The sequence below is a fragment of the Canis lupus genome, chromosome 2 (genome assembly GCF_048164855.1).
Source record: "Canis lupus baileyi chromosome 2, mCanLup2.hap1, whole genome shotgun sequence".
Classification (NCBI taxonomy): Eukaryota; Metazoa; Chordata; class Mammalia; order Carnivora; family Canidae; genus Canis; species Canis lupus.
The window spans coordinates 58,951,100-58,970,904 of record NC_132839.1 but is presented as its reverse complement, the minus strand read 5'-3'; the positions used below and the strand labels follow the sequence as shown (position 1 = coordinate 58,970,904).

General features: G+C 46.8%; 1 protein-coding gene across 4 annotated transcripts in view; it reads right to left on the bottom strand.

Moving 5' to 3' along the window:
• The window catches only part of MTHFS (methenyltetrahydrofolate synthetase), a 32,412-nt gene that overhangs the window by 10,805 nt on the left and 1,802 nt on the right, over nucleotides 1-19,805 (bottom strand). For 3 of the 4 annotated variants that reach the window (XM_072802056.1, XM_072802077.1, XM_072802062.1), the window contains one exon: nucleotides 16,871-17,132. In XM_072802056.1, the coding sequence (XP_072658157.1) occupies nucleotides 16,871-17,132 (262 nt within the window). Of the gene's footprint in view, nucleotides 1-15,063; nucleotides 15,987-16,870; nucleotides 17,133-19,805 lie in introns of all 4 variants that reach the window. The other variant, XR_012019062.1, reaches the window with a different exon arrangement.

Genomic DNA, 19,805 nt, shown 5'->3' with positions numbered 1-19,805 from the left:
CTACTATTTTTATAAATTATTTCAAAATTAAAAGTATCAAAAATGTTTAGAAAAAATTATCTCCTGCTGGGACCTCCAACTCAAAGAATCTAAAACCAAATCAGCCCCAATCTACTCTCAATCTTGCCTTCCTCTGATTGACCTTAAGTTCTAAAGATAATAGAGTGATTGCCCCTTCACTTGCATGGTCAACCATAGGCCATGAGCAGGTGATTTTCCCCCAAGATGCAGTACCAGATGGTGGCAGCAGCCTAGCGCTCACAGCAACTGCGCCCTCCCCTCACCGCTCCTCACATAGGCTCTGCATACTCTCCCGTCGCCGGAGGGCTGAGTACAGAATCACAGGTATCCTGAGAGCGAGAGACACCACACATCCATGTAACTTTTATTACAGTATATTGTTATAATTGTGTATTTCATTGTGGGTTCCTGTTGTTCATCTCTATGCCTCATGTATTAACTAGACTTCATCCTATGTATGTACATATATGAATGAACATCATATATTTGGGGTGCTGAGAGGGGGTGTAGGCAGGGGTCCCCAAGGGACGTGGGACACACTCCCTCAGGAGAGGGGGATCTATATAACCTATTCACTACCTGCCTTGACAAACATGCTTTCCAGACTTCCCCACACGTCCTGCCTGCCAAGCGTCTGCGCCCTGGTGATTCCTACCATTCCTCTAAGACTCAAGCTTCTCTGACCTCCTTCACCTTCCGACCAACACAAGGAGCTCTCGCCCACACCCCACCAAGCCCAGGGGGCATTGGTGTCAAGGAAGCAGTACCGCCTCCGCCCTACAGATTAAACACCCCCTACACTCTCTGCAAGCAGACCTAGAGAAGGTGGAGCCGCGGGCTACAGGAAGGGGATTTCTCTGAAACGCGTATCTTGCCCACTTCCTAACGTGGTCTAATGCTGCCCGTAAATGTATATCTAGCTTCCTTGCCCTGATTTCTCATAACGTGTAACACAAAACACTTTTCTATTGCTCATTGTCTTTCCTGGAAAAGATCACAGACTCCTTGATGGTAGGTTCTGACACAGGTGCAACAGAATGGTTCACAGGCACTCCTGCTGACGTGGCAAGTGAGGCTGTGCGGAGTTATTCTAGTGGCCACACACAAGTGTTACCCAGTCAGGAGGAAGGATGGGACGATAATAGATCACATCCAGTAATTCTACATTAGGGTAACAAAAGTTAGCTGGTTTCAGTTTGTTTCACCCAACTATTAAAACTCAAGAACCTAACATCCTATTTGTTAAGAATCTCTAAATATATATCTCCCCAAATTGAACTGCATGCTTCTCTGTTGCATAACTTCTCTGTTGGGCCTGAACCTCTCCTCTCCTCTGTGACTTTGGTGGCTGATTTTTACCGTCAATTGGGGACAAGAAGAATCTGGGTTTTGGCCTCCCCCCAACGTGCCTGTGTGCCCTTGGACTGGTCATTTCCAGCCTGTTTCTGCTCCGTTGGCTGCAGGACAGACACACCGACTCAGAGGGTCTCCAAAGTCCCCTGTTGTGCCCCCATTGTGCCAGTTCACCAAATGAGGAGGTGAAACACGGGATTCTGCAGATAAAGCCACCACCGCAGACCCTCGCTGATATCTCCTATAAACTGGGGAACCGCTCAGCGCCCTGAAATCTAGCAGCCTTTAGAAACCCAGCATTGCACACTTCACTTTGAAAACATGTCATCAGCGATGCAGGCTTCTTATGAAATTGACTTGATTTCCTAGGACTTGATTTCCTAGGACTTAAGAAAATGTTGAAGAAAATAACTTTAGCATGATTTCAAGGACTTCTGAGGACACCTAGGTGGCTCAGTGGTTGAGCATCTGCCTTTGGCTTGGGGCATGATCCCGAGGTTTTGGGATCAAGTCCTGCATCAGGCCCCCTGCGAGGAGCCAGCTTCTCCCTCTGCCTGTGTCTCTCTGCCTTCTGTGTCTCTCATGAATAAATAAATAAAATCTAAAAAAAAAAAGAAAAAAGGACTTCTGTTTCCATCTGGAAATCTGAAACCATGTTCCTGTTTTCCTACAAAAGAACGTGATGATACAATGGAAAAATGTTCTGTTCACGGTAACAATGACTATTAACCACCTAGGAATGCACTTAACAGGCAATGTGAAGAAACAATATGATGCAGAGCAAACACATCAACAGAGGATCAGAGAAGGAGCCTGGGACAACGGAAGAGGCCATGCTCCTACAGACAGCTCGATGTCATAAAGAAGTTTATTTCCCACAAACTAATAAAAAAATCTAACACAATTCCAACCAAAATCCTACAAGATTTGGATTTCTCATAACGTGTAACAGAAGATAATTTTAAAGGGACACTGCCAAGATAATTTTAAAGTGAATCTCAAAAATCAATGGTTCAGAACAGTCGGCTAAGTTTTTTAAACTAGGTACTGCAGAGACCCAGACCCCCTCTCCGAGGCATCACAGTGCACCGGGGGAGCACACACGGCTGCACACATCATGAGCCAGCGCCAGGAAGGCAGAGAACCGTGGAGAAGACCAACATGCCCAGGAACAGACCCAAAAATAGGCAAGAATGCAGGCCATGAAAACAGTGGCACTTCAAAGTAGAGGAAAGAGAGTAGATTATTTATTAAATGCTGTTGTGACACATGGCTATTTTTTTAAATAAGAACTTAGGTTCCTTTCCTATACCTCAACACATATTCAAAAGGAATTCATATTTTAACATTGAAAAAAATAAAGTACTAGGATAAAACATAAATTTATATATTCTCCAGAATGAAGAAAATTTCCCTAAAAATGAAGCCAAAGGCAGAAAATCATAAAGGAAAAGACTGATTTCACTAATAAGATTTTAATACATTTATATTCCTCAAAACAGATATATACACAAAATTAAAAAGAAAATGAAAAGAATATTTACAGTATGTATGGTAGACTAATGGCTAAATTTAATAAAGAACTGTTACCAACTGGAAAGAAAATGATGAAAAATATATATATATTTATTCCCCAAAATAAATAGGGCAACGAACAGTACTTTATGAAAGGCAGATTAAAAAACATATAGCCATTATGTATTTTCACATTTTCCATAAGGCACGCATGTTAATCACTGCAATTCTTTAAAGAAGGAAGAAGGAGATTAAAACAAGATTGGGGGCAGCCTGGGTGGCTCAGCGGTTAAGCATCTGCCTTCAGCCCAGAGCGTGATCTTGGAGACCTGGGATCAAGTTCCACGTTGGGCTCCCTGCATGGAGCCTGCTTCTCCCTCTGCCTGTGTGTCTCTGCCTCTGTGTGTGTGTGTGTCTCTTATGAATAAATGAAATCTTAAAAAAAATAAAATAAAACAAGATTGGGGAATTCCTCTTTTCATTCATTCTTCAGCACAAAACCAGAAACAATGATGAGTCAACAACACCAAGTCCCTTTCGAAGGCTGAGAATTCAAGCAGCATGGGTCATTAGATGCCCCAATGGGTTTCTTCTGAGACTGCTAACCAATTTCTACTAGAGTGGATTTCCTGCTGGTCACGCACCTGTCACGCACCTGTCCTGGGAATCTTACTGCTGTATTTCCTGCAACACCATCTCATGGTGAGCCATGACTCACACTTGAAGACCTGGCTCAGCTACGTCTCCCCAGACATGTCAGACAAAGAGTGCCCTCCTCCGCCCTGGGCCCCTACAATGCTCCCCATGGAGGTCACTGTCGCCAGGCCTGAAACCACCGTCCCACGTGCGATGGGTATCACTGCTGCCACCAAGTGCTTACTACATCACGGGCACTGTACACACCTTATCCAAATTTTCTTATTCACATCATGTCAGTAGAGCAAGCACCATTATCTGCATCTCCAAACGAGGAGCCTTGATTCAGAGGGATGAGAGGACTCTCAAAGTCCACTCAACCAGTCTGCGACAGAACAAGAGACTAAACCCAGCTCCCTCGGAGGCCAACCCCCCCGCCCCGCCCCACTTAATCACTGCTCACCCTCTCTTCCTCAGTAAACTGAACTCCAGTGGCCACAGGTCCCCGCCTCCCGTGCGGCCTTTTTAGGGCATCGCCTGTGACTGCCATACCACAGGGGACTGACCATGAGTGCATGGACATTCATTATTGCCTTCACTTGTCCATCCATCCAGTGAAGGGAAACAATCCTCTTCCAGGATGGTGGTGGCTGTGCAAAGTTGCACAGCCTATTCTGAAAGCAATATCAAAACATCTATAAAAATTTAGACTCTGGGGATCCCTGGGTGGCGCAGCGGTTTAGCGCCTGCCTTTGGCCCAGGGCGCGATCCTGGAGACCCGGGATCGAATCCCACGTCGGGCTCCCGGTGCATGGAGCCTGCTTCTCCCACTGCCTGTGCTCTGCCTCTCTCTCTCTCTCTCTCTCTCTCTCTCTCTCTCACTGTGTGCCTATCATAAATAAATAAAAAATTAAAAAAAAAATTTAGACTCTGTCCCCATGGCACTGCTGAGAGCTGACCATCTGGAGTTATTTGTGTAGGTATGCTAAAATATATCAGGGTGCTCTTTCTGCTGTTGTTGGTAATATTTTTAAAAATGGAAGCAATCTAAATGTCCACTAATGGAGGATTGGTTAAAAGAATTAGAGTACCTCAATGCTACATAACCATTTAAAACACTAAGGCAGATCACCATGTGTAGGTATGCAAGTAATTCTAAGGTTTACTAACAAGTGAAAAACCAAAACATAAAACAGAATATAGAGCATCATCCGATGTGCATACAGTTTTTAAAAAGAATGCACATGTACGGAGAGAGAAGGGTACCCAAATATGTTCCTGGTGCTCGGGTCTGGGGGGTGGGGTTGACGGAGGGTAGACTTTGACTCCTCTGCATCTCCCTTACAAAACCACTGGGATGGGATCCCTGGGTGGCGCAGCGGTTTGGCGCCTGCCTTTGGCCCAGGGCGCGATCCTGGAGACCCGGGATCGAATCCCACGTCGGGCTCCCGGTGCATGGAGCCTGCTTCTCCATCTGCCTGTGTCTCTGCCTCATTCTCTCTCTCTCTGTGACCATCACAAAAAAAAAAAAAAAAAAAAAAAAAAACCACTGGGATGATTTACCCTGAGCGTGTAATTACTCACGAAGGTATGAAGGAACCGTTGCTCTACCACTTGGGGTTGTCCTTTCTCATCTGTCTCGTACACAACAAACCACATGGAAACAGGGTATGGTTAGCATGGATAGACCAGGACACCTGCTGAGAATCAGTCTCCATACATTCCAGGTCTTCTTTCACTCCAAGACCATATCCTTACGTCAGGATTGGTGGCATGCACGCACATAAGCCACCTTCCCACCAGCAAAAAACAAACAAGTAACATATATAAAATCATCCTTGCCTTCAGCATTTTTTAATTTTACTTGTCAAGCCTACAGGGTACACAAGAGATGCCAGTCTTGCCCAGGGGTGGCTTTTCCTTGTACTTTTTTGCCAACTGAATGTGCAGCTAACGCACAGCTAACGATGACTCGGGGACAGAGGAACCGCAAGCATCCGGGTAAGTGGCAGGGCGGTTCTTGTGCATCTCACTAGCCGCGTCCATCCATCGCATCAGTCCTAACGAAAGATTGTCTCGCCCAGAGACACGGCTCCTTACTCCAGAACCCTTCCCTCTTGCCTTTTCGGTGGCAAAAGCAGGCATGTGAAAAAAGACTCTATCTGTGGCCTCTGACGCCTAGCACATTGCTAACGCCCATTTCCATGGACTTCAGGGTTCTCTCTTCTCCTTGCAGCTAACCCTTTCCAAATGTATATCTATGTTTTTCTCTCCACTTTCACAAACTATAGTAACCTAAGAAATAACATCAAAAACACGCAATCTGAGAAAACCTCATCTAGAGAGGGAAACGACTACGTCTGGCCCATGTTTGTCACAGCCTCATCTACCGTTGGCTCCCGTTTATAGCCTCGGGTTTTACCATGGTGCAGTGGAGACATGCTGAAGTGACTCCTGCATCAGTAACTATTTCCTAACCTCCTGACCTATGCATCCCACTAGCTACCTACAGCATCTCCTGGAGGCCCCAGAGCCACTTCAACAGGGTTCAGCCCCTGCCCCCAGACCTCCTGACCCCCGGCTCAGTTAATAGGACCATACCCTGAAGGCAGAGCCAGGCTGTGCCCCCGCGGCCTGGAGTGCTCAGTCACCAGGGCCTGCAACTACGCTGTGATCAGAACTCGTGTGTCCTCTCTATCCTTCCAGGGACAGTCAGTTCTCTTCCCTCCTACTCCCTCAGGTTCCCAGTCTCCTTGGTCTTTGTCTCCCCAGCCCACCCCCCTTACAGCTGGCAGAATGATCTTTGCAAAACACAGACTGTCCACATCACTCCCCCAATTAAAGTATTTCGGGATTTCCCCAAAACTTCCGGAATGAGGTTCAACCCCAAATGTAGCACATGCATGATTCTTCACCAGGCCTGTGAGTCCCCGACACGGAGTCAGCCCGAAACCACCCGCCAGGTCACAGCCGGCCTGGGGCTGTCCATCCAAACACCCCTTCCCCTCCTGCATCCACTCTGCCCTTCCTCCTGAGTCATGGAACCACAACCTCACTCAGGAGTCCACAAACCCCATGGCAAGACTTTTGCAAGCCTCTCACATTTACTACACGGCACCGGCCAGAAAATGTGTGCAGCTCCCTGGTCTAGAATGATGAGTGGAAAAACCAGGGCGACCCAAGAATTCTATCTGGGTGCAAGAATTCACCAGTGTACACAGAGGGCCAGCTTCAAGAATAAAAGCCTTGTGAAAATACCACACTGGAAAAATTCATGTAAAGGCATACTCCATCTGACCAGAAAAACAATAAAAATATAGAAATCAAGAATGAGGAAGGGATGCTTTAAAAGCAGAAGTAGCGAACCATGGACCCAGGAGAATTTAGAGTTGAGTTTAAAAGATTGTCCTTTATTAACGTACTAAGAAAATAACCAAACGTCAAAAACATTACACTTTAAGGAATAGATACACATCTTCGAGTTATTAATGATTTTAAAATCCCAGTTTGTTTTGATAAATGCTGGGAAGAATAAACACATTCACTTTCTTATCTCTTACAAGCAGTAAAGTTAACAGACGTCCTCTGGATAAAGCTCATGAGAATCTAAGGTTCGAGAGGTGTTTCACAGTAACCAACAGGCATAAGGGGGCAGCTCCAAGCTCTAGAGGGGAAGGACACAAAGGAACGCAAGTGGAAAAACACATTTTCCCCCCAAAATAGAATCCAAGATGGCAGAAGTAACCAGAAGGAAGGCCAAGTGCACCAGTTAGCATGAAACAGAGGGCAGGCCGACTCCCCTCCGGAAGGAAGAAACGACTCCCAGTCAAGAGCAATCCAGAAACCCAGCCACGTGCTGTTCACAGGGGACACAGCCCACAGACCAGGGCGCTGAAGATCACGGTAAGGGGGAACCAAACGCACACTCAAACGCACGGAGCAAAATCGGTAATAAGGAAAAATTCAGGACATTAGCCTTTTCATGGAAAAAGAGGGTTGGTTTCCCTCCATTTAAAAAATGCACAATTGACCATAACAGATGATAACTCTCTAGTGCTAAGAAACACAGACACAGAGCATGTTAACAATTAAAGAAATGAACAAAACCTTCACTGCACTAGGACAGAACGGTAACCCTCTTGGGCTCCTACCTTCACACAGAAACACACTTCACAAGTGTGGCAATCTGTGTGTGCACGTATTGCTACAGACCCCGCCCCGTCCCCACACCCAGACAGGACTTTCCAAGCCTACGCAACACTCATGGGCAGCAAGTGCTACCGACCTGGTACCCACCCTGCCTGTACTTCCCTATTACCAGAACCATGACTTCTTAAAAAAGGACTTTTTTTTTTTTTTTTTTTTTAAGTATATTCCTACTCCTCCTTTATGGACAGGAGTCATCAGAGTTTAAGTCCATGAGATGTATGGGTTTTCAGAGAAGCTCCTTAAAGCAGACTCAACCAATGCCCCTTGCTTCATTCCTCCATCTTCGAGCCCAATACAGACGTGATGGCTGGATCTGTGCAGCTGTTCTGTAACCACAGGAAGAAGGCCAGGAAGACCAATGCACACCTGGCATCCTTATCCTGAGGGGGCCGATACCAACCACCACTGCTGCTAAAGTCCTCATGGCATGAAAATAAAAGTAACTCCTTTCCTTGTGTAAAGCCCATCCCACAGGGTTTGTTTCTTAGAGCCAAATGCAGTTCTCAACTCAAGTGCAGTAAGCAAAACGTGTAACCCAGAAAAAAAGCACTAATCAACTTGAAAATGATAAATTCTATGTGTCAATACTCCCTTAATACAGAGCAATGAAATTCCAAAGTGGTCAAAACAGTTTAGAAATTTTTAAAATTACGTTAGCTGCCTCCTGAGCCAGTGAAGCATCCAGTACTATTGTTATAAAACAGAAGATAATGGGGCCAAGTACATGACATGTCAAAATCCATGGAATGTCATTAAAGCTACGCTCAGAAGAAAGAATTAGAAGGTTTAAATGTTTTTTATTAACAAACAGGAAAGAATGAAAATAAATGAAGAAGAGTCAGAAAGAAAAGAAACCACAGGAGAGTAGGGATGTGATAATCAAAAAAGATAAAAAATAGAAGTTAATTAAATGGGAGCAGGAGGAAAGATGCAGCAAAGCCAGGTGGGCGACACTCTGGAGGTGGAGCGGGCCACACGGCAGTGCACCTGTAGCTAGCAGCATGGCCTGTCAGCTGGGACAGTTGCCAGCATTATTCTCATAATGATAATAGTTAATAATAAGGAGAGTGGGAGTAAACTTTCGGGGTGACAGACAGATTTACAGCATATGGTTTTTGAAGCCACGCTTATGTTGTATTTACAGTAAGTGCATACAGGTACCATTTATCTGATATTGACAGCACCATATGTGGAGCCATTCAGCAGCCAAGTCACTATATTTGGGAGGAGAAGCATTTCAGCTTAGCCTTAAAAATGGACAATTAAGATCCCAAAGGGCTGACAGAGACCAGGGGCACGTCAGGATGACAGCAAAGAGACCTCAAAATGAGGAAGCACAGTGACAGACACACCTCTGTCCTCTTTCTACTATCCCACTACAGAAGGTGGACTTCTGTTTCAGGCACAAGAGGAATACAGTCGAGATGAGAGCTTGAGTCCCTGTGTCTGCAGAACGGCAGCCTGGCACATATGGTCATGACAGGCAAAGGGGAGATTTCATTTCATGTACCTCTTACCCTTGTGTCTCAAGGGAGAAATTCTCTAAGCCCTTTTTCAAGAAAGAACACATCATAACGTATCATAAAGGAACATCCAATGTTGTTACCTTCTGAGACATTATCATGAAGAATATAGACAGGCTGCATTCGCTGCTGACGGCACTCACAGAAACAGACAGTGTTGGCTCCTGCCCGCAGGACAGGTGACCCAGAGGGAGGTGACGGAGTACCTGGGTGTGTGCCTGCGACTGTCCATTAACCCCTGGGGGCGACAGACGGACAGACGAGGAAAGCACCTCGGCAAGATAAGGCGCTGTCTGCAGGCACATGGACCCACAGTGGCACCTGTTTGCACGCAGGCTTCCCTTGAAGGATCGCAAGGCTAAACTAAAAACAATTTCCTTTTTCCTAATTCAAATCCCTATGAAAAAGTCTGCATCTACTCTGAGCTGAACGTCTACAGAAACAGCCATAAGCCTGATAAACACTCTAATGTTTTTATTAAAGGCCAGAAAATAAAAACTGAATAAGAGAAAGAGTTTGAGCCCCTGAAGATATGGGATGAGGAGCTGCAAGTGACCTGGGCCAGTCGTGGAAGTGACGCCAAGGCGGGGGCCAGGATGCCAGATGCATCATCACAAGAGCGTAGAGTGCTAAACCCAATCATGTGTCAAGGCAAGAACAGGCCATGACCTCTATAAAATGATCTTTTAATCTGAACGGGCTGGGAGTTAACAAGGGAACAGCACCACGCTGTGAACCGAGAATATGCTCTGAAGTTGTCCTGCAAAAGATAAAGCAGACAGTCCTGGGACAGAACCCAGAAGCCTACAGAGCACACACCTGTCACTCAAACAAATGCCTTGGAGGTTCTTCCTGTGTGTTTACCTGACAGTGACTGGAAAAAAGTGTCTGGGGCACTTGGGTGGCTCAGTGGTTGAGCGTCTGCCTTTTTTTTTTTTTAATTTTTATTTATTTATGATAGTCACAGAGAGAGAGAGAGAGAGAGAGAGAGAGAGAGAGAGGCAGAGACACAGGCAGAGGGAGAAGCAGGCTCCATGCACCAGGAGCCCGACGTGGGATTCGAACCCGGGTCTCCAGGATCGCGCCCTGGGCCAAAGGCAGGTGCTAAACCGCTGAGCCACCCAGGGATCCCGAGTGTCTGCCTTTGACTCAGGGTGTGATCCTGGGGTCCTGGGATCAAGTCCCACATTGGGCTCTCCACAGGGAGCCTCCTTCTCCCTCTGCCTGTCTCTCTCATGAGTAAACAAAATCTTTAAGGAAAAAAAAAAAGGTATCTGAACTTGAAGACCAGTGTGCTTTCAGATACAGTGACTGAGCACAGGTTCCTCCATGGGAAAGCAGGACAGTGTGCCCAGGAACCCAGTCCCCAGGGTGCCCACTCCATGAAGGTCGCTCATGCAGAATGTAGCCGAAGCAGAGAAAGCCCGCCTGTTGGTCCAGCATCTTCAAGAGTGAGGCACTGGGAAGAGAACTGGCCCTCCCACAGGAACTGGAGGGGAAGCAGGAGAACAGATGACCAACCTCATCAACTGCCCATGTGCCCTCAGGCAGTCCCGGCCACCTATGTGAACACCATGAAGATGCATGAAGACTGTGGGGCTTCCTCCCCATCCTGCGGAGCCGACCTCTGGGGGCAGCTGTTAGCCCACACACAGGTCACCCCAAACCCCCACACCACCACAGGGGATGCCCTCCCAACTACAGCTACTTGATGTTTAGTCCTGACAACTTATTGTGAAAGTCCATGTAAAATGAGTGAAGGGGATTTCTGTGAAGAAGAAGAGACACATTAAAGGTCTAGAAACACCACTTCCAGTAAGAGCACAAGCTGTTGCCATACATCCCACCAGAACATCAAACCACGAAAGATGTTAGAACTACTTATTTCTTGGCTTAGGAAAATTAAACACACAAAAAAATTCACATTGTGCCAGTTGCCTCCAGAGACTCGTGTTGGGAGTCCTCACGGTGCTGCTGGATAATCCCAGATGCCTTTCCAGGGTTCACTCGGCCCTGTGATCTGAGAGACACAATCCAGTTCTGAATTATGACGTGGACACGGGTTTCCAGAGCACAAGCCACACACCCACTCACCTGGCCCAGCAGCAGTCCATCCACGGCTCCTCTCTCCCCCTCCCTGACACAGAGAGCACTGAGAGCCTGGTACGTGCAGACTCCCTGGTACACCTGCCAGGTACCACCATCTTTTACATAAGCCGAGACCCACAGACCCGAGGTCGGCGTGCAGACTCAGCGCCCGACCAGGTGCAGCACCAAGAGCAGACAGGTGGCTGTCACACTCCACGTCGACCTTAGCTCTGCAGCATCCCCAAACCAGCACCAGGACAAGACCAGTTCCAAGGTCCCTGCAGCCCAAGACTGATGTGAACCCCTCAGTCACAAACACCAAATAAAAACTCCTAGTGTCTTATACAACAGCTATTTCTGACAAACTTGTCTAAGTGCCCCTGTGTATGTCTTCTAATTATTTTTAAAACCTGACTTTCCTTGAAGGGATATAAAACACTGCTCATCTGTCAATTTACATAAGTGTTCTCGAGATTCATGATAATCTCAGTACTGGCCCCACCTCTACAAACTTCGACTCAAGTCTACAATGAGCACCACATGATGCCTTCAGAGCACGAGGAATCAGGAGGGCTGGTCTTCCAGAATCCCAGTCTCTGGTGTGTGTTCTTTCCACCAAGCAACTCACTGACACCGGCCAACGTCCTACAGTTAAATCGATTCTGACACTGCCCACCTGGAGACAGCATCAGAATCCACAGGGGGAGGACTCGGTCCCCCAAGACTGTCCCCTCTCAGACACCAATCACAAGTCCTAGTGGTCATCTGTGCCTCTGACCCATGGCCCCTCCCTGGGCCTGTGAGTTGCTCACCGACCTTAGAGAGACATTTCCCTCACTAGAGTACTGGATGATCATGAAAGTGGTCACTCGGGAATATCCAGATGGAAGGGGCACAGAGGGCAGGTGTGGGGAGGGGGCGGAGCTTCTGTGACCAGGGCCAGGTGTTCCCCAAGCAGGGAGCTAACCGGTCCTTGTCAGGTCATGCTGAGGCTTCGCTGCATAGACAGAATGGATTACATAACTGATCACTGGCATCCCTAAACTGGGAATCCCAGACCTTGCTGACACAACTCGCTCCTCCCACTAACAGCCCCCACCCTTCAGTGCCTTCCAACTGTCATCTCATTGACACAAACCCGGGTGGCATTGAAAGATGTTTTTATTAAAATCGAGACATGTTTATCACTCTTATCACTAAGGAAATTACAGGGGTTTTAGAAGCCTCCGTGCCAGAAACCAGAGCCAAAGACCAAATAGGTATATTTCTTATTGTAAGTCACAATATCATAGGATCTATCAGCAATAAGAGGCACCTAGGTGGCTTGGTCACTTTAAGCATCTGACTCTTGATTTTGGCTCAGGTCTTGATCTTGAGGTTGTGGGATCGAGACCCATGTTGGGCTCCATGCTCAGCAGGAAGTCTGCTTCTCCTTCTCCCTCTGCACCTCCCCCTGTTTGCATGCGTACGCATGCGCACACTCTCTCTCTCTCTCAAATAAATAAATAAATCTTTACAAAAAAGTCTAACAGCAATAAAAGAAATGTATCCCCAAGGAGAAATAATACAAGGTATATGTTAGATGCCAGGTGAGTGGGCATTAGAGCAGGAGGGGAGTGAGGTTTTGGGTGCAGCCAAGGAAGGTTTAGAAAAGGCAGCTGGAAAAAAAAAAAAGAAAGAAAAAGAAAAGGCAGCTGAGCTCACAAATGGCCAACTGCCACACATTGAGCCCCAACTACACAAAGGAGCATGCTAGGCACTTCACACACATTCCACTCCATCCTCTCAACACAGGCACTGCCATTATCTGCAATTTTCACATGAAAGAAATTCGTACTTTAAGATGTTACGTAACTTGTCCAAACAGTAAAGCCTAGATTCAAACTCAGGTCGGCCTGAGTCAAAGGCAACACTCTCAAGCACTGGACTAACAGACACTTCCATGAGACACCCCAGCCCGGAGAGACAGCGGGCACAGGGTCACCGTGGGGCACACAGCACACTCTCGGGAGACAGGTACACAGCAGTACACAATACAAAGTAGCCAGACAGATGCCCACACGGAGCAGGCCACCACCATGGTCCCCTGCCAGCTTCCCCATTGCACTACAAGGTAGCCGTGACATCCATCCCCAGGGTCTCAAGACGTCTGAGGTTTCAAGGCTACATGTGACCTTTCTAGCCATACAGTAGAAAGGAGCAAAATTAGAACTCAGGCCCAGGCCTATGTGATTCCCATCTGTGTTCTGGGCTCCAGACATGGTAGTCCAGCTGACCCCTATGGCTGAAGAAGAAGGACAGCACCAGAGAGAAGTGAGAGTCTACAGGGAAGGACAGGAGGACCAGAGAGTGACCTCCATACGTAAACTGTATTCAGTGTCCCTCCGGCTGGCAAAAATCACCTAGTGGGAGCTGGGGTCTGCCCAGGGAGAGGCCCAAACAGGGTGGCGGACCTGCCACAAAATGAATTTCAGGAAAGTCATTATGTCCAAGAAACCGATCTGGAGTTTATTCCAATGGAACTAATCTGAAGAATCAAAACTGTAGACAAAAGATTCCCCCCATAACTGGGATTAGAGGCAGGTGATAAAAACATTACAAGGAAAAATCTGGCGATATCTGAAAACTGGATGGGTGGTGGAAACACATGATATATAATATGTGATATGTGATATTATATGATAATCACAGTCTCGCAAACTGTCTACCCATAGGAAGGGGAAAGACACAGAGAATAAGAAGGGTGAAGCCAGACATACTGAAATCTGGGGTCAGTGGGACATCGAAATGGCAGCAAAGCACTGAACGGGACAGCAGAGAGGAGAGAGCCCTCTCAAATCACAAATCCATGTCAGCAGGGACCACGCACGGGTCATCAGCTTCGCGGCGACGGGGACCAGGCCTGCCTCCCGCCCTGCCCCCATCACACCCCACGCTGACCAGGTGCTCCATAAATATTTTCTGGATGAAGTCTTATGACCCAATCTAAATGTATTCAGCTTATCCTCAAGGATATCATGACTCTGTCAAATACCTGGATGAATTTCACACCCACCCTCATTATTTTCTTTCTGAGGCCATGCAATCCTATTAAAGAAACAAATGAGGTCAATTTAATGGGAATTACTTTGAGTGAACCAACCCTCACCCTCCCAGAAGCAGCGATCACAAGCAACCGAGAAGGACGTGACACTTGTTATGGACAACATCCCATTCAATTACTTTAAAATGTTCTGGTTGAGGACGAGACAGCCTTCATTAGGATCATTCATTCAAGTTATGTCTCAGGTGCCCACACAAAGGTATGAGTTCCCAGAGAGCCTCCAGGAAGAAACAAAACAGCCCTAACACAGTGATCCGAGCAAATAGTTTCCTATATTCTGTGGAGTTTCAGAAAAGGGGTGCCTGGGGGCTCTGGTGGTTGAGTGTCTGACTCCTGGTTTTTGGCTCAGGTCATGATCTCAGGGTGGTGGGATCAAGCCTCATGTCGGTCTCCCTGCTCAGCAGGGAGCCTGCTTCTCCCTCTTCCTCTCCCTCTGCCCCTCCCCTCTGCTTGTGCACTGTCTCCCCCCCACACACAAAAAAGAATAGTTACTATTTACCAAATAGCTTCTAGAGACAAATCATGTGCTAAAACCATCCTCATTTACTTGGACAGAGCTTATCGTAACTAGGAAGCACAACTAGATTAAGGGGAAAGATCGTGTCTCTTCCTTACTCTTCCCACTGCTGTCCTCAAATACAAGTAGAACAAAGGCATAAATGGACACGCTTTAGCTGAACCTAAGGAATACACTCCACAGTGGGCCGAGCTGGTACAAAGACCACGGGCTGTGTCCCTGAAGAACTGGTGACAGGAATTTCCGCAGGACATTCCAAGGTGATGCAAGCACTGGAGGAGCAGCTCTCAGACTCAGACAGAACTGGATGGTCCTGGGTCCCAGCCCTAGGCCTGCAAGTCTGGAGAAGCAGCTACATTAAGTCTGAACAAGGCCTCAGTCTCATCTTACAAGCCTGGGCGACTCCCCAAGATGTGTCACACCCCTTCCTGTCTCACTGTCTTCAAACGCTTGCAATCTCTGCCCCTGAAGACATGCCATGGTCCAACAATGTTGGACGTTCCTCTAGTCCAATACTGGCGTTCCTCCAATCTACCAAATGTGGGACAGGAGGGAGGTAGATCTGTGTATACCTTTGCCTAACTTCTAGCAGAGTGCAGGACTGGATCATAGAGGGGAAACAAAGGTCACAAAGCAGATGACAACCCCCCTCACTATGAGCCCCATGACCTTATCCTCTCCTGCCCCATTATGTCAATTTTGTAGGCTACAGAGTTAGCTTGGAAGGAAGCAGAAATTGAGAGACGATCGCACAAAGCTGCTCTGCGGTTCCTTGCCACTACTTAAGTCTTAGTCAAACATACATCTTTAAGGCAGGTCTGAGTCATCATTTGACAAAATAGTGCTCCTGGCTTGTTTTGCTTTCAGCTCTTTGACTGCTCGTTAACAATTAAACTCCCCAGTGGCTGCTGTCCAGGGAAGAGTGTGTGCAAAGGTCCAGTGGTAAAGGAAGCAAAGCAGAGCTGGGAAACACACTCAGAGCAGCTGGAACTCAGGTTACACAGTGGGGGAGTGGAAATACCTGAAAACAGACACACAGAACCAAGTCAGGAAAAGCCTTGTAAGGAGTGTTCACATCTCCCCACCCCCCCAGGGCAACAGGAGGCCCCAGAGACACTTGAAACGGGAAAGAAACCATCAGATGGGTGTTTTGGAAATCTCATTTCATGTACTGCATGGAGAATGGACCAACAAGCAGGAGAGGATGCAAGACGTACTGAAGAAGAGCAGTGAGGAGGAGCAGCGAGGAGGCCATCAGGACCACCCTGGTGGCTCAGGCTACAGTCCCAGCAGTGGACACACTCAGTACCCATTCAGTTGTAAAATCAGAAGGACTTGGCAATGGGCCACACAAGGGGTGTGGGGGGGGGCAGGGAGTCGAGGAGGACCCTGACATTCCTGGCACCGTCTGCTGCATGGCTGCCGGTATCACATGCCAGGAGGGACCCACACCAGGAGGGACTGAGGGCAACAGAATTCAGCCTGGAGCAGGTGACACCCACGGGACATCCAGGAGATGTCCAGAAGGCATCAGCTGATCTGGAGGCAGGAAAGCTTATTAGCAATAATAATGTACTCATTAATATACAGAGCACAAGGGAAATCAAGGGAAATGATAAAATTACTCAGGGAAAATGTCTAATTAGACCGACAGGTAAGGGCCTGAATCTGCACAAAGGTGACCACATCTCAATACCTTACTCTCACAGCTTACCAAGGGCTGCTCATCCTAAGCAGGGTAATAGGGGTACCTTGGAATGGAAGCCCCATACAGTTCATCCCCTTAAGAAAGTGACCTCCACAATCTGAACGTAACCGGTGGGTCAGGGGCCTGACAACCTGTTACCATTGGGTCATTGTCTGATGGCACCCAAGGGGATCAGTTCTAACACCATCAGCGCTCACCTGTGGACAAAGCTTCCTCCCGAACCTCATCCTCTCCAGGCTGGTGGATGTTCCAGGACGTTTTAGGAAGTGAGGAGATTTCCTCGGGTGACGCCAGCTTCACCATGTCCATGTGATTGCTCCTGAACTGGTAGCGTGGGATAAAGCAGGTCTTGCCTTGCTGGAAGATGTCCCTTATGATCTCTTCTGTCTCGATCTCATCGTGCATGCTCAGAAAGATGGAGATCCTCTTGGACTTTTGATACTGACTATGGGCAATCACCTGCATGGGAAATGACGGCAGTCACGTGGCTGCCCCCAGGTTATGCTCTTAAACACCAGTGGCTCCCCCCCTTCACTGTTGTCACACTTTCTCCCTGGTCTCTCAGCCTGCTGGGGCTTCTTGAATGATTCAAACACAAAACAACAGACAGCAGAGTGCCAGGGGGCCAGGCAGGGCTGCATCCTGAAGCCAGGGCTTTGTTCCAAACTCGGCATCTACCTCCTTGACCCCCTGCCATCTTGGTCTCACATACCTGCTCCAGCAGGTGGGAAAACCCATGAGAACCCCAGGCCTGCCCCCCAGCTGCTGCCCACCCCAGCCACCCTCATCTGTCGTCTCCCCTTCCTTTTCTGTTCTTCTGAGCTAAAAAGACAAAGATGCTGCAACTGGCTCATAACCAGGACTAGCAGAAAGAAACAGGTACAGAAAGTCAAGGTATCCCTCACAGGAAGGAGCGCATAGAAATTCAGTGGATAGAGGATGCAGGACAGGTGCCAAGGAGGTTAACTCCATCTCCCTGGGAACTCAGAACACTGGTAGGAGGCCTGACATAATGCAAAACAAAGAAAAATGCGACACTCAAATCCTGGGCAGACCAGGAGCTTCTGGCACCCAAGTATCTGCTGAGAAAGTAAAGGATCTGCCGTGTTCTCTTTAAAGAGAATATAAAACAACCAGAGCTGAACAAACAGCAACAGACATCGGTTAAAATTCAGCGTAAGGCTGTGCGCACACATTTATCTTTCTGGCTTCCTAAAATCTCATTTATGGGACAGTAATGAAGCACAAAAAAGGAAAACCATTAGAGCGCTGGGAACGAGAGACTTGAAGAATTTCTGCGAGACGGAGAGAAGACAGGGCTGTACTTCCAGACAAACTGCAGCACAGGCAGCCCTCGGCAGACGTGGCTGTAGCCCATTCCTCCCAATGTGCCTGCAAAGGGCAAGGAGATCCCCAGGAGCTGTCACACCTACATTCACAAACAGTCCCCACAATAAAGTTTCAGCAAACATTTCAGAAAGCCAAAACATAAAAGAGAAGGACTAAAGGGGTGAGAGAGATGATCCAGGAGGTAATGGAGATAATTCAGAGAACAGGGAATTTTGAAATTCTCATTATTTTTCTCAGACAAGTTCAAGAAGATAGTTGCATCAATAAAATAACAACAGACTGCTATGGAAAGAAAGCAATCAGAGAACTAAGAAGTAACACTTGAAAATTAAAATTAAGAATACCAAAATTTAAAAATTCAGGAAAAAGTCTTAAAATAGGAGAAATAAACAAAGAAATGGAGGAAGTAAAAAAAAAAAAAAAATCTTACGAAATACAGAAAGGCAATACAGGATTTTCCCTAGTTGACTTCCAGGAAAAGCAGAAAGGGACAAAGAAAAAAGAAATAACCAAATATAAAACAGATAAAAATAGCAGTCTTCAACCTGAATGGTGGTTATGGGTGCTGAGCAGAACAAGGAAAAATATTTTGAAACTTAAAATTCAAACTATCAATCAAATATGAGGGTAAAGATATTTTCTAAGGTATATAGTCTTAAAAAGTTTTCCCCTATAGACATTTCTAAAAAATAATAATAATAATTTTAAAAAACCCACAAAAATAATTACTTGAGAAAATACTCTAATTAAAGATGGAAAGAAAGAAATCTAACCTAGAAGACACTGGGTTTGGGATCCCTGGGTGGTGCAGCGGTTTGGCACCTGCCTTTGGCCCAGGGCGCGATCCTGGAGACCCGGGATTGAATCCCGCATCGGGCTCCCTGCGAGGAGCCTGCTTCTCCCTCTGCCTATGTCTCTGCCTCTCTCTCTCTCTCTCTCTCTCTGTGACTATCATGAATAAATAAATAAAATCTTTAAAAAAAAAAAAAAAAAGACACTGGGTTTGAGCAGCAGCCCCAGCTTAGAAGCAGGGTGGGAGGGAACCCAGGCAGTGGTTGTGCCCCGGGCTGGGGCAGAGGGAAAGGGGGGCTAGAGTGCTCTCAAGAAGAAAACGGGTTTATTTTAATAGACAAAATGAAGAAGAATCTACTGAGAAGATAAAGTCTTGTTCTGCCAAAAAGGAAAAATAAAGGCAATCAGAAACTCCTTGAAAAATATAGAGGTAGGTGACAAATGCAGAATTCGAAATAAGAACAGATTAAATCACATTCAAAGTTCACTGTATAAAGTATGAATTGTGAAACACCGGGTTGTGAAACATTTCTTCGATGTATTTGCAGGAGGTAAATTGTACTTATTACTGAGGGTCATGGGTCTGTTTCTCAACTTTTCTCTCTCATGTGCCGCCAGCTCTGAGTTGCCAACGTGTTGTCACTGGTTCTGTCTATAATTCCGACCTGGAATTTATGAAATCTAATCTTCTATAGGTGGACAAACTGACTTCATCTTGGTTTTCCCTGGGCAATTCCAAAATCTGCTCTTTTTTTTTTTTTTTTTCCTGTTTGTTTTTTTTTTCTGCTCTGACTTCTATGGGCCTCCTGCCTATTGACATTAAATCGCCAGCTCTGAATTCTGAAATCACACAGGACTCCCCTCCTGTGTTCTCTGAGCTTTATCCAACCAGTTGGCAGGTCTTGCTGATTTTCGCTGCACCGACTCCTACTTTCCAAAATGCTTTTCCTAAAAGATATATCAAAAACACGTGTAGGGGCGCCTGACTGG